Source organism: Urocampus carinirostris, chromosome 4 (assembly GCF_059441175.1).
Source record: "Urocampus carinirostris isolate Australia breed hairy pipefish chromosome 4, RoL_Ucar_1.0, whole genome shotgun sequence".
Classification (NCBI taxonomy): domain Eukaryota; kingdom Metazoa; phylum Chordata; class Actinopteri; order Syngnathiformes; family Syngnathidae; genus Urocampus; species Urocampus carinirostris.
In genome coordinates this window covers 20328177-20340732 of record NC_142352.1, presented here as the reverse complement: position 1 = coordinate 20340732, position 12556 = coordinate 20328177, and the positions used below count along the sequence as shown (strand labels likewise).

Below are 12556 nucleotides of genomic sequence, written 5' to 3'. Positions count from 1 at the left end.
CAGCTAATGACAATCCATCGGAAATGCGCAAGGCAGACGTAGTGATAGCCCGACTTGTCAACACTTCTTCCGGGTGATTCCTTTCCACAAATTCCGAGACTTCATGGAATTTTGCGAAAACATCTTTGATTTGGGCTGCGTCCTCCTCGTCAACTCTGAACTGTGACAGTGACATGGAGAGCATGCTAGGATCATGCATGCGCACTGCATTGCCAGGTAGATTCTAAGTGATAGCCAGTTTGTTTACATTCGGGAAACTGACTTTGCATCCTGATACGCCTTTGTTACTAGAGGCAAGATTATCCCATTCAGATACTTTGTAGTCTGTACCTTTTGTATGTAAAGACATAGGGAGAGGTACCTCTGTATTTTCTTTCTTCATGCATTTCTTTGAACTATATTATGATTGTTATTACTAAATAGTGAGTTTTTTAATGATGAGAACCAATCCACAATATTTGAATGATTATTTTGTGTTATTTATCGTGCCATGATGTCTGAAAATGTTTTGCATCTGTAGAAATAACAATAGTACTTAGTCTGAATGGTCAAGAGCTCCCGAAGTCTCAATCAACTGTATATGAACTGTAAAGGAAAACGATACATTTGATCATAATGGGACATTATGCTCTGAAGGCCCAGTTCCAAAACTCATCAGTCGCCACTTGCTTATCCCAGACGAGTGGACCCGGTCCAAGTTTTTCCGGTACTTTGAATTGAGCATTAATGGTCGCCGACCGTGCCGTGTCCTGCCACGCGAGTTTGATATACAGTATGTTAGACAGGGTGGCGGATGGGGTGCCTGACTGTCTGTGCCCCCCACAAAAGGCTCATTGTTAGCAGACAATACGTCGCCCGCTAACGCCCAAATTGGCTTTCGTTGGACGTGACGTGCCGACCGCTTGTTTTCATGTGGGGAGAAATCAGGTCAGATTTCGGACGTGCATGACCGCGGTGAAGCCCGGATGCCAAAACCGGCTCACAGAAGCAGCTGGATGCTAATTTCCTGGCTTTGATGTTTATTTGGATTTTTTGACAATATTGAGAAAGTTGTTTTCACGTTGTCGTCCACTGTCGGGATATAATGTCTGATATTAAGCACAGGGTTAGTACGGGTGCTTGAAATCCTTGAATTTTAATATTGCCTTTTCAAAGATTGAAAAGTGCTTGAAATATGGGTGAAGTACTTGTAAACGCTTGATATCGATGCCATGCTTCTCAGCAGCCTGACTTGATGGACCAAGCATTAAATATAAGAAAAATTGTTTCTTAAAAAATGACGCTGATAGGACTCTTTCTGGTAGCTTCGCTTTGCCATTCCATTTCTTCTTCCCACATGATTAACGGCAGTTGGCATTAGTTTGAATGGCGTTGGCGCCCAAGAGGACAGGGGAAGAGACCAAGATGCCTGGTACTAGAGGAATTGGAACATTGGATCTAAAAGTGGTAATGAGATTAGGAATAGAAGATGGGAACATGTCATAAAATCCCCTAAACGATCCCTAAAAAGAAAAAAATCAGTAATTACAATACAAAAAAATACAGTATTTCACTCAGAGTTGTGAAGTCCAAGAACCACACGTAATTCTTTGGTGAACAAAGTAAAGGCATTTTGGGAGATGATTCAGCCGATAGCATTTCGGCATAGCTGTGACACAAACCAAAAGGAGGCAAGCATATGATATGAAGCTGCCCAGTTGACAGGCATCATACGTACTAACGCCGCAAAATGTAAAAGTTATACATATTTGGTCGCTCAAAATATTATGTTGTCAAAGAGTGGCCAAAAAATATCCTACTCTACCACCGTAAACCAAAAACGTCTCAAAGCGGGGTCGCTGTATCCCGGGGGTCTACTGTATTCCAATTTTTCCCGGCATTACAAAGCAGAGATTTATCATGGGAACCCTCTGGCAATTTGATGTGGTTTTGAATCTGTCTTCCAGGCGCTGGCCAGGAACGTCCAGCGGGTGCAGTTGCTCTATCGAGCCATCTCGTCCACCCTGCAGTACGTGAAGAGCTGCTTCCAGTGGGAGAGCGTCCAAAGGACCCTGCTGGCCTTTGCGGTCAGTTTGCAACTTTCAAATCAAAGTGAACTTGGAAATTTAGAATTTGCGTTTGGGACAACAAAAATATTCGCCTCGATTAGAGGAATAATGGTCAAGAGGTACTGAGATGCCGTGGAGCTTAGCACAGTGCAGTTAGTATTGAGATGGAATCAAGGTGAAGGAAGCATTTAGCTCCAACCCACGTGATTACCTTTGCACACTGCAAAAACAAATTGTTACCACTCGTTTTGGATATACATTTTAAAATATTGTATCAAATTTCTTCAATAAGATAATTCAAGTCATGTTTATTTGAATAGCCCTTAATCACAAAGAGTCTCAAAGGGCTTGACAATTTTTTTTTCTGTTTCTATTTCTTTCTCTTCATTTTCTCTATATTGTTCTCTCTTTTTACGTTTGCTCTTTTTCTTTTCTCTCTCCCTTTCTCTCATCTTTTTTTCCGTCTTTCTCATGCCATAATTTCACGACTCGCACCAGGTTATAAGGCATACCCCCACAAAAAATTTTTTTGTGTGCTATATTTTTCATACATAAGGCCCACCGGACTATAAGGCGCTACAGTGGGAACGTCAACAAAACAGTCAGATAGGTCAGTCAAACTTATTAACCCCTTAACATTCAGACAGCTCGCAAAGAAATACGTGTCTCAAGACACGGTATCTGTACGATGTCATCAATCACTCAAATGCGTCATTCCACATATCATTAGGAAGGTTAAACTGTTGGGATTCAAGAAACAACAACTATTCTTAGTTTCTATTTACTTTTTTTGCCGGCAACTGTCTGTACAGAAAAGCAAGAATTTCATTGTGCCGGGAAACTTTGTTCTTTATTGTGCATATGACAATAAACGATTTGAATTGAATTTAATAATAGACTGATCATAGAAACATCAAGATCAGTGTAAAACAATATAATGGGAAAATATTAAGCCATGGTAGCCCACCAAAGTCGTCTTGCAGCCATCACGTTCAATAATAATACGCAACCATGGTCCTCTTACATCTGTGAGTATAGTAAATCCAACCGTCTAAAATATGTACACACTCCAAAACATGCAATAATGCCGACAAATAAAAGAAAAAATCTGCAGAGAAGCATCAATGGACGTTGCTCGTTTCTAGCTGTCTGTTTAGCCCCATAATTCCTGTTTACAAATACAGACTAGTAAAAAAAAGTTTAGCAACCAAACGTGAATGACTTGACTTTACATCTTATCGGCCAATTGCAGGCTTTGTTTTGCCCCGCTTTAGCCTATGCGAGCCTGTAAATCCTTTACCTCCGAATAACTTCAGCCAATAGTGACCGATTCAAATGATGATTGACACATAGGTTAGGAAATGAAACGCCGGTATATGTATATCCCAACATACACCGCGGGCTACTTCGCCTATGGGGGGAAAGCTAGCTGGCTGCTGCTTGTCTTTGTTGTGAGACCTTGCGACTCAATATTGATCTATATATAAGGCGCACTGTATTATAAGGCGCATGGTCAGCTTGAAAAAAATTAAGGCTTTAGATGCGCCTTATAGTCGTGAAAATACGGTATTTGCTTCTTTTGCTCTGAAAAAACGTTCATTTTAAATATAACTATTGACAGTCGAATAATTATTGTAGTCATCAATGCGAACTGACTCTTCAGCCAATCAAAACACAGAACATAATGCACAATGCAAACCATTGAGGTGGCAAGAATGTGAAAAGTGAACCTTGTGTAAGCGAGGGTATACTGTACTACACAGGTCACTAGAATCGAGAAGGTAAAATCACCCTTAAAAATTAGCCAATTTAGCAAGAACGTGGTTGATAAATTGGCCAATTTTAAGAATAATTTCTTCCCATGTCAGAGCAAAATACCTAAAACGAGCAAAACTACCGAATGCTGGATAATACAAGGTTGCTTATTTTAAGTATTTGTTGACTCATTTAACTAGAAAACAATATAAAATAACGTTCAATTGAAAAGTTATGCTGAAACGAGCAATTTTAAGTTAAGGATATTAAGGTGAGATTATTATTTGAAAAATTTGAAATAACCTGGCTGTTTTTAAAGCATTGAAGGGAAATCGAAATGTTCCTAAATCATGCGATCTACAATACATATAATGATATTTTTCATTAATAATTTGAAAAAAATGAATATCTGTGAGCATGTTACAAAAAAATCTTGCCACATTGGCACAAGCACTAATTATTCTATTTTCTTTAATTATTCTATTTATAACTTTTCAAGATTAAAGCAAATCCTACCTAATTTTCCTAATAAAAGAGGAAAAATTAACTTAAAAAAAGGAAAACCTTTTTTACCAGCGTATTATGGATTGTTTTGCTCGTTTTAATCGATTTATTTCTTGTCGCTGTAATAATAATTTCTTAAAATTGTTAAATATTCTATAATATGCTGGATGTAATTATTCGTTTTATTTAAAATATTTTTTGGTTTTTATAGGCAAAAAAATACAATAAAGAAAAAAAATACTTAGGCTAAATCTTCTTTTACTTTTTGAATATTTTAATATTTTGTAGTGCAGTCTTGCGACCTTAGTGGTTCAGAGTCAGGATTAGAAATGATGCGGCTTCCTTTTTCATTTATTTTTTATTTTATTTTATAAAAGCTGTACAGAAAATCTAGAATGTTCCCAGATCCATTTTATCTGCACAAACCTTAAGGTGAGGGAATATTTTTTAATAGCCTTAAAATAAGATGCATCGTTTTATATATTACATTATTTTGCTAATTTGAATTAATATTTTCGACCAAAATCTAAAAGAAAAATTGAAACGCGATAAAACAAGCAATGTTAGATAAAAAAAATGTTGCCTGTTTTAAGTAAAAAACGTACTCATTTTACCAGAAAAGCAAGTTCAAATGTCTTAAAACTAGAAAGAATACATTGAAATAGCAAATGTTTCAACCAACAGGGTCGGTTTTGTTTTTCGCAGTTCCAAACAAACGCGGGTGGCCAATGTCAAGTCCGTGGGGATAATAACACACAGACAAGAGCGACCATCTGCTTTTATCTTCTCACACTAAAGGCCTCACCTTTTATTTCCTCCCTTCTTCTTTAATCCCTGGGATTAGCGCCCCGCTATGTCGTGCTTTCCTCCAGCATTAAATTGGGAAATCCCGCTGGTAGCGCCATTCGGTAGCCTCTTTCCTTCATTTTTTTTTCATGCTAGGATTGGGTTTCTAACTCATGAAACACGAGTCAATGATCACAACTTTCATCTGCCGGGATGCCGCAACAAGTGGAAACTATTGTTTGAGCCTGGCCTTCAAGGGGTTGTCAAGTTTTGAGTTGTACACTGCAAAATGAATAAATCTTACCCCAGTAGCACAGAAATATGCTCATTTTAAGTATAATATATTCTTATAAATTTTTATCTGTGTATTTGTGTTAAATGCCTTTGTATTTGTTCATTTTTTATGATTTCAATACATTCTATCTGGTTTCTCAAATCCAATAAAATCATCTTTAAAATAAGCAAAAGTATCTGTTCTTGTCAGAACCAGAACAGGAGGAGGACCCAGATGCGTAAAGTTTTCACACACGCTTTTACGGGAATGGGGCGGTCACGCGCGTGAACACAAACGCCAGTGATTCGGCGATCGCTGGGCGGAAGAAGTAAGACAGAATTCTGGCGTGGGAAAAAAAGGAAGCCAGGGGCAGACGAGATAGATCCCAGATACACTAGCAGATACCGAACAGGACGGGACAGACAGGATCGATACCGGACAGACGGGATTGATACCGAACAGGACGGGACAGACAGGATCGATACTTGAGACTGGAGTCATATCAGACAGGACGAGACAGACGGGATCGATACCGGATTTAGGGCGGCAGTAGCTCAGGAGGTAAAGCGATCGTTTTACATGCCGAAGTGTCCTTGGGTAAGACACTGAACCCCCAATACCCCCAATAAGCAGGTTATCGCCTTACATGGCTGCATAGATCACGGCCGCTATTGGGAAATGTGAAGCACAATGTAAAGCGCTTTGGGAAGTCATTGACTTGAAAAGCGCAATATAAATGCAGATCATTTCATTTCATACTGGAGACTGGAGTCCGATATCAGACAGGACGAGACAGACGGGATCGATACCAGACACTGGAGACTGGAGTCAGATATCAAACAGGACCAGATAGACGAGATCGATACCAGACACTGGAGACTGCAGTCAGATATGAAACAGGACGAGACAGACTGGATCGATACCAGACACTGGGGACTGGAGTCAGATATCAAACAGGACGAGATAGACGGGATCAATACCAGACACTGGAGACTGCATTCAGATATCAAACAAGACGAGACAGACTGGATCGATACCAGACACTGGGGACTGGAGTCAGATATCAAACAGGACGAGATAGACGGGATCGATACCGGACAGGAAACACAAGCAGGATGCCGGACAGAGTCAAAACACACATCTTGCGGGTGCAGAGGTTCATTGACGGACTGACAAGGGGTGAGTGAGAGCACTGAGCTTAAATAGGAGGGAAGCCAATCAGCCGCTGCTGGCGCCAAAAGGGCGGGGCCAAGTGAGGACAATGGGCAACTGTGACAGTTCTAGCACATTATTTTGTTCGTGTTGCTAATTTTAAGACATTTCTAGCAAGATTAGAACAAGTAATTAAACTAAGCAACAACAACAACAAATCTTCCAGCTACTAGCAAAGATCATTTGGTTTATTAAAAAGTTAATAAAAATCTTATTAAACCCAATTAAATATGATCATGTCTTAAAACTAAAATACACTTTACAATGGAGAAAATATTGCAGCATATTTTTTCTATATTATTCTGCTAATTAAAAAAATAGCGAGACTAGAAAAATGGGTATTAGCTACAAGCACAAATATTTTTTAATTTGATTTTATTCTAAGTAAAATAAACTTCTTATTTTACTAAAAAGCGAAGTCTTAAAGCTATACAAAAATACACTTTAGGAATACAGAAACCTTTTTTTCGAGTTATTTTTTTTGAAGATTTTGTTCACTTTAATCACTATTGTAATAGCGATTTTTAAAAGAATTTAAACAAGGAAACTTATATACTAGCTGTACTATAAAGCGTGCCTATTTTAACTACGTATAATTATCTTTACAAAAAAAAGATCTAATACCAAACATTTCTGCCACTGGGGTAGGATTTTTTTTTTTGCATTCTAAACGTTGAAACATTTGATTGAGGTTAGGCTGCCTTTCGGAAAAATCTCTTTTCTTTTAACATAAAGGAAAACAATAAACACAGAAAGATTTACTTGGGGCATGCATCTGATTTGACAAAACACATGTTTGATTAAGCCAATATTTTTTCCAAGGGATAAAGATTGCCAGGGTTTATTTATTTTCAAGTGGACTAGAAACCTGAACATTTCAGGGAATAAAATAACAAGTTCTGTACTTGGTCATCTGTTGCCAGGCAGAAGATTGGTCCATCATTGGTTGATTTCATATCACATATAATATGATGTGTGTGCAGGTTTTCTTATTTATGGTGTGGCACTGGGAGTTCTACATGTTGCCCCTCATCTTGGTCTTGCTCATCTTATGGAACTACGTTCAAATCTCCTCAGGATATGCCTCGCAAGACCTGGTGAGTTATCAAGTTGTTGTTTTTTCGTATTGTTGCTTGTGTTTGAACAAATGAGATGTTCGATGTAGACTGTCCTTCATGTGAACATAACGAATTAATTCACCTACATAACAGTTGCTTGTGTATTTTTCAGAGTAGTATGGATGTAGGCGATGAAGAGGAAGAAGATGAAAAGGTAAAAAATACTCATCTGCGGATGAAGGACCTCTCAATGATTCATTTGTGTCGCGGTATCAGGAGTCAGAGCGTCGCGGCCTAATGGAGAAGATCCACATGGTCCAGGACATCGTCATCAGCCTGCAGAACTTCCTGGATGAGGTGGCCAACTTTGGGGAGAGAATTAAAAAGTAAGAAAAATACAATTTTGGGAATTTATTTTCGAGTCCCTGAGACCGTAGTGAGGATAGTGGATGGATTAGAGTGAAAGTGAGTAATATTTCACCAATCGAAGTTGTTGTAGTGCAGAATGGAGCTAATGCATGTGATTTTGATTACATAAACCCGAATAATGACACAAAATTATGAGACCTTATTCTATATTTTCTCGTGCGAACAAGGATGAATTTCAGCAAGTGACAGGGCATGTAAATGTATGTTTTTCCCCGCAAGCAACAAAAAGACACAATGAGCTGTATTAACCCACACTGGCTAAAAAGAGCAAATACCTGGTGTTGGTCAGGGCTAGGATAAGTAGCTCGCTTAAAAGGCTAGCGGAATAAGTTACTTGAAAGATTTGTAAAAGATTGCAAAAGCATAACTGAATTTGGTAATGTTTATGACCCTGAGTCACAAAATTTAGCAATGTTCACTTTCAAAGACACCGAAAGACAAAGCAAGCTTTACACAGAGCAGCTAACACTAGTAATAGCGGCTTCTTGCAGTCCAAGTGGCTCACGTGAATGGCTAGAAGAGGAAACGGTGGTATAAAGCGCCAAATGCCCGAATCACGGGTCTTGGTGGCGATCACATGCAGGGCTCAGCTGTAGAAGGCAATTGACACTGATGGATAAGGCAGGAGCATCTCACAACATGTTGGCAGCTAATGGCATTCCATAGCCTCCAGCCAAGAGACTAATATGAGGGCTAAAGAAGAAAATGGTTGTTAAAAAAAAGGTAAAATGGAAAATACCCAAATAGCAGCACTGGGCAACCATCACCTGCAGGGCTCAGCAGGGGAAATTGAGTGACACTGAAGGATGAAATAGGAGCAGCTAATCATCACAGCTAGTGGCAAGTCAAACCCTCCAGCCAAGTGTCTAACATGAGTGGCTAGAGAAGTGAACGGAGGAGAAACAATTGCCAGATGGCTAAGATGGAAAACATTGGGGGAAAAAAGGTGAAATTCCCCAAATCATGCAGGGCTCAGCAGTAGAAAACAAGTAAGAGAGTAAGGAAGAAGCAGGAGTAGCTAACAAAAGCAGAGCTTGCAGCAAGCCATAGCCTTCAGCTCTGTGTCTTACATAAATGGCTAGAAAAGGAAACCACGAGGAAGAAAAGCGCCGGATGCCTGAATCGCAGTAATCGGCAATCGTCACATATTATTGTCCCTGTAATGTAAAACAAGGTGAGTGAAGCTGAAGGATGAAGCAGGAGCAGCTAACAATAACAATAGCTGCCATGTATGCTTTAAATGATCCCAGTCGCAAGCCATAGGCACCAGCCAACAGGCTAACTGTGGAGAAAAAAGTTGAAAATCCCGTAATAATAGAACTCTTTGACCATCACATGTAGGCTCAGCTTTAATCGGTACGCTACCATCCCAGGATGGTCATTCGGGCTTCCGTGGTCGAAAAACGGCGGCCAGACATATCAGCTTCTTCAAGTTGTGTGACAATTCCAAATTTCTAAACCTTCAAATTAATGTTTACGGCATTTCACATGTGTTTTGCTTATGACTTGAGTCGGTAGTGTTTTATCTAAACAAAGTATCTTAACACCACTAGGAGTCACTATAAAATGCACACTGAGGCTTTCACGTTCTTTTGTTTTTCAGCACGTTCAACTGGTCCGAGCCCTTCCTGTCCAGCCTGGCTCTGCTTGTGTTTGTCTTCGCCACCGTCATCACTTATTACATCCCGCTACGCTACATTGTCTTAATATGGGGTGAGAAGCACGCAGACGTTAAAAAAAAATACAGTTTGGAAAAAAAAATTACAGACGCCTTCTCGATAGTGATAACAAGCAGTCATTTTGTGTCTCTTTTTATCCAGGGATCAACAAATTCACCAAGCGATTGCGTAAACCTTTCGCCATTGACAACAACGAGCTGTTGGATTTCCTGAGCAGAGTGCCATCAGATGTACAGAAGGTAAACTTGACTTGGTTATTCACTTCATTTTTTAAATGTATATAAATTTCGTATATATTTATTAGTTGGGGCTGCTGATGCCAGGCCAACTCACCTGCCCACAGCTCAATATGCACGGAGACAATGAGTTATGCTTTTGTTGTGTTGTAGAATTATATCTATTATATCTAACTATCTTTCCTACTACTTCTGTTAAAATTTTGTCTCACCACCCTTAGTAGGGTTTTTGCAAAGCCCCAACGATATATATATCATTTGGCTCGACGGAATGAATGGACTCATTCAGAATAAATGGGCTCATTCTTTTTCATTCATTTGTTATTACTGTGTTTTTACAGTGCAGTAAGCGTTAATACAATGTTTTTGCTGAAGTTGTGATTTTGAGACTGTCCCTGAAGGCATTTCCTTATTTGTTTTGCAAGTCAGCATGTGTCCATGAATGCCACACATTGTTTTATTTACCAATAACCTGAATGAATAACTAAATGCTCGGACTAGATGCCTGCGTGAGACAGCCACAGCCCAGCCCCAACTGTCACGATAGCCAGACTTGTCAAACTTCTACGGGGACATTCCTTTCCACATATTTTGAGACTTCATGAAATTTTGCTAAAATGTCTTACATTTGGGCTGATTGAATGATGGCTGCCTTTTGCCAGAAACCCTCATTGTCTGTGAACTCTGAACTGTGACGGTGACACGGAGAGCATGCTGGAAACACGCATGCGCACTGGTTGCCAGGCAGTTTTGAAGCAATAGCAAGTTTGTTTACATTCATGAAACTCAGAGCGGCAAATAGCAGCGTGACCTGTACTGTATTTTGGATCTTATTACTAGAGGCAATATTTTCCTGCTCAGAAACTTTTATATTTATATTTAGAGACATTCGTAAGTAGAGGTACCACTGTACAGTATATATGCCTCATTTTTATGCAGGAAATGTTTTAATTTTCTAAAAACATTAATTCATCTAATTTAGTTCTTATCAAATCATACAATGCAGCTTAAAGTCACTGCAAAATAAACACATCAATTCTCTTCAACCTGCTTTAATTTTGAAAACAGCTCTTCTCTACTCGCTACACATTTTTTACTATAGGGAACAAACTGGATCGATACGTTTTTTTTTTGTCATTGATATTTTGATTTGGATTGTTGTTAAAGTTGTGCAGGGCATAATTATGTTTTTTTTAATGCTTTTAGGTCCAATACAGCGAGCCGAAAACAGTCAAGAAAAAGAAAACGACGTAAACCGACTGAGACTGAGGAGGCCACCACTATTTACTTTTTTAGATGATTTTATACAAATATTTTTATGTCTTTCTACTTTTGAATGTTTTTGAGTTGAGAGAAAAAAAAGATATCAAAGGGCAGACTCATTTTCTTTTCATTTTGTTGATGTTTATATATATATATATATATCTTGACATACTATGCACATTATTTATTATTGTCTGACATTCTTACAGCAATAAATGAACATGCACACTTGTTTTTTCCTTCACTTTTTTGTGGATATTAATGTTGACCTGAAGCAGTCAAAACTGAGCCATAATTTCTGATGCAGTTAAATTGGGCTAGTCTCCTAGCACTACCTTGTAAATATTTTTCCCATTCATCCTGACATTCTTTTCATCTCATTTTATCTTTTAAGTCTTTATTACATGTTTATCCTGAAGTTCCGTGTGTATACAATGCTCAAGTCAAATCTTTTTTTTTTTGGTTTAGTCTTTAATCACAAAAGTACGTCTCAATTACTGTAATGCACTACTCTCCAGTCTCCAAAAGTCCATAATCAAGAGCTTTAGCTGGTACAAAATGCTGCAGCCAGGCTTTTAACTAAGATAAGAAAGTTTGATCACATTACCTTCATTGGCTCCCTGTTAGCTTAAGATGTGATTTTAAGGTTCTGTCGGTAGTATACAAAATCCTGCATGGACTAGCTCCCTCACATCTTTCATATTTAATTTCCCCTTATGTTCCAGTCCGGAGCCTTTGCTCTGAAAATGTTTAAATCTAAGCTTAAAACACACTTCTACTCTATAGAATATGAATAACCTATATTTTTTGTTGACAATACCTGTTTATTATTTGTTATTGCAAGATCCATTGCAGCCTGGTCATCCTGAAAGGGGGATTACCTCATGTGCAGGCCTTTCTCAAGGTTTCTTCATGTTGAGGTTTTAGAGTTTTTCCCTGCCCTCATGCAGGTTTTAGATCAGTGGATGGTGTAAGAATAGTAAGTGGTTTGCAATAATCTGTGGTCTGTGCAGCCCTTTGAGACTCTTTGTGATTAAGAGCTATACAAATAAAGATGACTTGACTGCACAGACCCTGATCTGAAACAGACATGTGGGCAAAGAGAAACTCAAAACCTCAACATGAGGAAAATAAGAGGCCTTGAGAAGGGGGCAAGCAAGTGGTAATCCCCCTTCCAAGACGACAAGGCTGCAATAGATGTTGCATTTGCCAACAATACACAAAACATAGTCAACATCATTTAAAAAAAAAAAAACAGGAAATAGTGTCCAAAAAGTCCATGACAGCAACAACAAAGCTTTAGTTCCAGGTG

The 12556-nt window shown here is 38.8% G+C and overlaps 1 protein-coding gene across 5 annotated transcripts in view; it reads left to right on the top strand.

Annotated features, from left to right (window-relative positions):
- Positions 1–11476, top strand: part of mctp2b (multiple C2 domains, transmembrane 2b) — a 56610-nt gene extending 45134 nt beyond the window's left edge. For all 5 annotated transcript variants that reach the window (XM_088333867.1, XM_088333866.1, XM_088333865.1 and 2 more), the window contains 7 exons: positions 1947–2066; positions 7563–7676; positions 7810–7851; positions 7914–8023; positions 9670–9779; positions 9887–9984; positions 11188–11476. In XM_088333867.1, coding sequence (XP_088189993.1) covers positions 1947–2066; positions 7563–7676; positions 7810–7851; positions 7914–8023; positions 9670–9779; positions 9887–9984; positions 11188–11235 — 642 coding nt within the window. In that variant the 3' untranslated portion in view covers positions 11236–11476. The remainder of the gene's footprint in view (positions 1–1946; positions 2067–7562; positions 7677–7809; positions 7852–7913; positions 8024–9669; positions 9780–9886; positions 9985–11187) is intronic.
- The last annotated feature ends 1080 nt before the right edge of the window (positions 11477–12556 follow it).